Consider the following 5,462-nt stretch of genomic DNA (forward strand, 5'->3'; position numbering starts at 1 on the left):
GATCGAGCTTCCCACTTCAAAGAAGAGATGATATGTCAATTATCATCAAACTAACTAAAATTAGGCCACGTTTAACCTAGTTGAAAGGTAATCATCAATGGTAATGTAAAAGTGGGCCACAACGGATTACTTTTGTTGTTGTTTACATACTTTCCGTAACCGTAAAGAGATGTGGGGTCCACCTTGAAATTTGTAATCAAATTGTGTAACATAATTAAGGAATGAAGGGTGCCAAATCTGATTGCGGTTGAAAATTACGTAAGGCCGACTACCTTTATCGATACTGTTACAAATATTTTTCACTAAAATAATATGAAAATTATGAATTTACCACATTTATTGTTACCTTTACCGTTGTCGTTATTGTTACCGTTACCATTAGGGTCAAGCAGTGACGGTAATGATCATGGTAACAATAAAATGTAATAGATTCATAATGTTAGGTAAACACGATAAAAAATAGTCTAATTACATTTGTGATCCAAGTTTATTAGGATTCATCCATCAATAAAATCTAATAACGATTATATCAATTTTCGTTAATGCTTGATAAACATAGCCTTACCTAAAATTTCAAGTTTTAAAAATATTTTGACGGAATAAGTGGAAAAATTAATTTAGTCATTAAAGCAAAGTAAGGAAATTGTCCGAAATTAATGGCCAGGCCAAGAAGAAAAAAGGGAAAAAATATGAAGTAAAGGAAACTATAAACGAGAAGTTTCTAAAATGGTGTCTAATAAGTAACATGTAATTGAATTTTAAAAACTTACGGCTATGAAATTGAAAGTACATAAATTTATTAAATACATTTAAATTTCAGAGATCTAAATGTTGATCCGATAAATTAGTAGTTCATAGATATTAGGGATTAATATAGTAATTTAACATGTTTATGTGTGAGCTAATATAATTTTCACTAATAATAGAATTTAATTAATAAGATGATCTAAACATTTTTTAGTACAATAGAAGTGGAAGATTCAAACACAATACTATTAGTCGCTAACCTATAGCATAGGTTAATTAGATTATATTCATTACTAAAAAGGGGTGTGTACAAGTGAATAAGATTTATATCACTTTTGTATTATTATTATTTTAAAAACTTTCTTACTTTACTTAAAACATATAAAAAAATCCCTTAAACTTATAGTTAATTATCAATTTGGTCTTTAAACTTTCATATATTCAATGAAAGTTTGTACCAATTTTTATAATTACGTCATCAACAAAGTCAGACACATAGACATAATATTTCAATATTAGTTAACACATATAATCAATACGTCTATCAACTAGGGGTGTTCAAAAAACCCGATGATCCGAAAAAACCGATAAACTCAATCCAACCCGTGCGGTTTGGTTTGGATTATCAACTCATTTGGGTTGGGTTGAATTCAAATAAATGAAAATTTTATGGGTTGAGTTGGTTTATAGGTTCACCTAATATAATCCAAACCAACCCGAATTTATTATTAACTTTAAAAAATATATTTTTTATTACTTATAACACAATTATTTATACATATATTGATTTTAATTTTATTTAATTTCAATATTTTTTGAATATTTTATTTTTCAACCACTCTTAAAAGTAGTTTTTTTTGCATTTTAGAGAGAAAATTTTTACTATATAAATTGAAATTGAGTTGCTAATCTTAATTTAATATATGAAAATAATGAAATTAGATTTTTACATATTTATGTTTTGTTTCTTTTTAGAACAAAATTTTAAATAAATGACCCGATTAACCCGAATCAATCCAATTCAAATATTTCATGGTTAAGTTTGGTTGGGTTAATTTTTTTAATAAGGATTTGAAAAAATTTACAACTCGAACAATTGGATTGGATCTAAAAAGTCTTTCAACCCAACCCAACCCAACCCATGAATATATCAACAAAATCTATTTACTTTGAGTGGTATGTTCAAATGACGTCTATGAGTCACTATGAGCCAAGAAGTATGCTAATAAAATGACTAAAATTTTTGTAGAAATTTAAATTTCCACACATTAATTAACTATAAAAATCGTGAATAAAAATCTTATGGGTAAAGGCTTTGATATAGAGGCCCAACCCGGCCCAATAACGGCCCATTTTAAACCCCCAATGGCGACCCTATGTTCCAGCTTTTAACCCTATCTCCGCCTGAAATTTTCGCTTCCTCTCAACGCGACATTGTAGCCGCGGCGGCCTCCTCCCAAATTCCCTCGCGGCCATTAGTTTTCTCACAAGGTATACTCCTCTTTCTCTCTTTTAGATCCACCGTTTCTCTCTCGATCACTCTCAATTTCGTCCTCAGATCCGCTAGTTCTTCATACTTTCACTTTCCTAACGGTTCGTGTTTGGTAAAACCGATCCTTGTTCGTCTTTCTTGTGCCTTTTTTGGGATCCGATCCGTCGCTATTTGATAAATTTCCGATCCACGCACTTCATTTAGTTGGAAACGTCTGTTGGTCTTCTCATATTCATTTCTAGATCAAGATCTGTATATCGAGCCTTTTTTTTTTTCCTTTTTCTTTTGTTATACTGTTTTTCCTAAATATGTCCCATGTAGTCGTTTGCTGTTCACCTTATCTATTGCTGCAGTTCTGCTGTTGAAGTTTGGGGACGCAGTCCTGATGTTGTGAATTTTCTTTTATCGTCTGTTAGTCTTCTCATATTCATTTCTAGATCAAGACTATAGTTTGTGAACGGAATCTATTTTTACGAGTTGTATTTTTTTAAGCCTGTCATATTCTCACGATATTATTGACCATGGCATCTTAGGGATGTTGCATCCGTTGTTTTACTCTGGATCAGCAAATTCTAGCTATGATTCTGTGTTCTTAGGGATGCATTTCCTCTGTAGTTTATTTGCTTTGAGCCAGATCTTATTGTGGTGTGTTTGCGTACGTTTTTCTTCCTTATCTTATTAATCATGTTTTGTTATGGCGATTCAATATTTTATAATACAGTAAAGGATCGGATGCCATAGCAATGATTTCTATATACTCACATATGGTGTTTCTATTTTTCAACCCTTGGCTTTTGTCATTAGTGCTATGTTTTCAATGAGATTTAGAATAGTCCACGTGTTGCAACGTTTAAAGATGTTTATAAATTTTTCACTGTTCTTCGATTCTGTATAGGTTTCATATTTCTTGAATAGCTTTTTTCCCTGCCAAATGTATAGTCTTGGCCCATTACTGTCAGGATAGTGTCTCCGTGTGATCCTTGTTTTGAATATGAAATGAGTTTCTCATCTGATCAGGACATTGTGAATTATTGCAGAGAAGAAGTAGCCATGGCTGATCAGATTCAACATCCTACCATCTACCAGAAGGTTGCTGGTCGGCTCTCCCTTCAGTCGAGGGTTGCTTCGGGTTTCCGTTCTTGTGACGATGGCTTTAGGAACCCTGCACTTTATCAGAGGCGTGCATCAATTAGCAATTATACAAATGCTGCTTTTCAATATCCTGCTATGCAATCCTGTGTTGCTACAACTGATCTTTCTAGGGTTGCCTCAACTGGCTCCCCCATTTTCGTTGCTGCCCCTGTGGAGAAAGGAAACTTTTTGGTTGACTTTCTTATGGGTGGTGTGTCTGCTGCTGTGTCCAAGACAGCCGCTGCCCCAATTGAGCGTGTCAAACTCTTAATTCAAAATCAGGATGAGATGATTAAATCTGGACGTTTGTCTGAGCCATACAAGGGTATTGGTGATTGTTTTAAGCGCACAATCCAAGACGAGGGTTTTGGTTCCTTGTGGAGAGGAAACACTGCCAATGTCATCCGTTATTTCCCCACTCAAGTGAGTAATCTTCTTCCCTTGTTTAATTTTATCTCCATTTTCTCAACTCTTTTGAGCTAATTATTTTGTGGTGTTATTACTTGCTCCAGGCATTGAACTTTGCTTTCAAGGATTACTTCAAGAGAGTTTTCAACTTCAAGAAAGACAGGGATGGTTACTGGAAATGGTTTGCTGGTAACCTGGCATCTGGTGGTGCAGCTGGTGCTTCATCCCTTCTTTTTGTTTACTCTCTTGATTATGCTCGTACTCGATTGGCAAACGACGCCAAAGCTGCCAAGAAAGGTGGAGAAAGGCAATTTAATGGACTGGTTGATGTCTACAGGAAGACATTGCAGTCTGATGGTATTGCTGGTCTTTACCGTGGATTTAACATTTCTTGTGTTGGTATCATTGTGTACCGTGGTTTATACTTTGGAATGTACGATTCTCTGAAGCCAGTTTTATTGACCGGAAAGATGCAGGTCAGTTTGCTAGTGGTTTTATTAGTTTTTTGCGGTATTGCATAAATTGTGTTCATCAATGGAACCAATATTGGAATTGCTATGTTCTCATTATATTTTATTGTCACTCTACAGGATAGCTTCTTTGCTAGCTTTGCCCTGGGTTGGCTCATCACCAATGGTGCTGGTCTCGCATCCTACCCAATTGACACTGTTCGTAGAAGAATGATGATGACATCTGGTGAAGCAGTGAAGTACAAGAGCTCATTGGATGCCTTCTCTCAGATCTTGAAGAACGAAGGTGCTAAGTCTCTCTTCAAGGGTGCTGGTGCTAACATTCTCCGTGCCGTTGCTGGTGCTGGTGTGCTTGCCGGTTATGATAAGTTGCAGGTGATCGTCTTTGGGAAGAAATACGGATCTGGTGGTGCTTAAGCTGTGGGGGGTAGTTGGACCGCAAAAGTTTTCTTTATTTTTCAGATGTTGATGAAAATGTCTCCAGAGTTTTGGACTTTGTTCCGGCGATTTTTGTTTCCTTCAATAATTTAGTTTTGAAGGGAGTAATTCCCAAACTTTAATATCATTCAGGAGGGCTATAGTTTAATTTTGGACTGAGATGCAGAAATTTTAGACCTGTTTTACATTGAGGTCACCTTTTAGAATCTCAAAATAATTTCGCAGGATAATTTGATTGAATTGTATTCTGTTTATTTAAGCAAGTGAAACTTTCACTTGTAAGTTGCAACTGTGGACCTTGGGGCTTGGGGCTTGTACCGTACAGAATGTTTTTGTGATCATAAAATTTAAAAATAAAGTGAATCTGTCTCTTCACTCGAAATCGAGAATTAGCAAGTAACACAATCGTTAGCAGACAGAAGAATGTGAAGATATAATATGATTTGAATGCATAATTGATTGATTTACTTATTCGAACAAGTATCGCGTATGCTTTATTTCAAGTACCGACAATGCTCGCATATAGCATTGTTAATATTGAAATAGATATATGAATTTAATAATGAAATGCCTGAATCAAACGCTTAAAAAAAAAACAAAAAACAGCTCAAATTCTTGTCTAAATCATAGGAAGTGTTAACAAAAAAAATTGAAAAAATCGAAAATTCAAACCGATCCAATAGTTTAGTTTGGTTTTTTAATATAAAATTGGACATATTGATTTGTATTTGGAGAAAACAAAAAAAAAAAAATATTGGATCCGATCGATTTTTTAT

The 5,462-nt window shown here is 34.3% G+C and overlaps 1 protein-coding gene across 2 annotated transcripts; it reads left to right on the top strand.

Moving 5' to 3' along the window:
- Positions 1 to 2,081: 2,081 nt before the first annotated feature.
- Positions 2,082 to 5,068, top strand: LOC120075763 (ADP,ATP carrier protein 1, mitochondrial-like). 2 transcript variants are annotated; one of them, XM_039029424.1, is made up of 4 exons: positions 2,082 to 2,238; positions 3,277 to 3,793; positions 3,883 to 4,254; positions 4,369 to 4,975. In XM_039029424.1, the coding sequence occupies exons 2-4, from the start codon at positions 3,290 to 3,292 to the stop codon at positions 4,663 to 4,665; spliced, it is 1,173 nt and encodes a 390-aa protein (XP_038885352.1). In that variant the 5' UTR covers positions 2,082 to 2,238; positions 3,277 to 3,289; the 3' UTR covers positions 4,666 to 4,975. The 2 variants fall into 2 exon arrangements, with proteins under 2 accessions (XP_038885352.1, XP_038885353.1); XM_039029425.1 differs by having other exon boundaries at positions 2,147 to 2,238; positions 3,257 to 3,793; positions 4,369 to 5,068.
- Positions 5,069 to 5,462: the final 394 nt, after the last annotated feature.

This window comes from Benincasa hispida, chromosome 4, assembly GCF_009727055.1.
Source record: "Benincasa hispida cultivar B227 chromosome 4, ASM972705v1, whole genome shotgun sequence".
NCBI classification, from domain to species: Eukaryota; Viridiplantae; Streptophyta; class Magnoliopsida; order Cucurbitales; family Cucurbitaceae; genus Benincasa; species Benincasa hispida.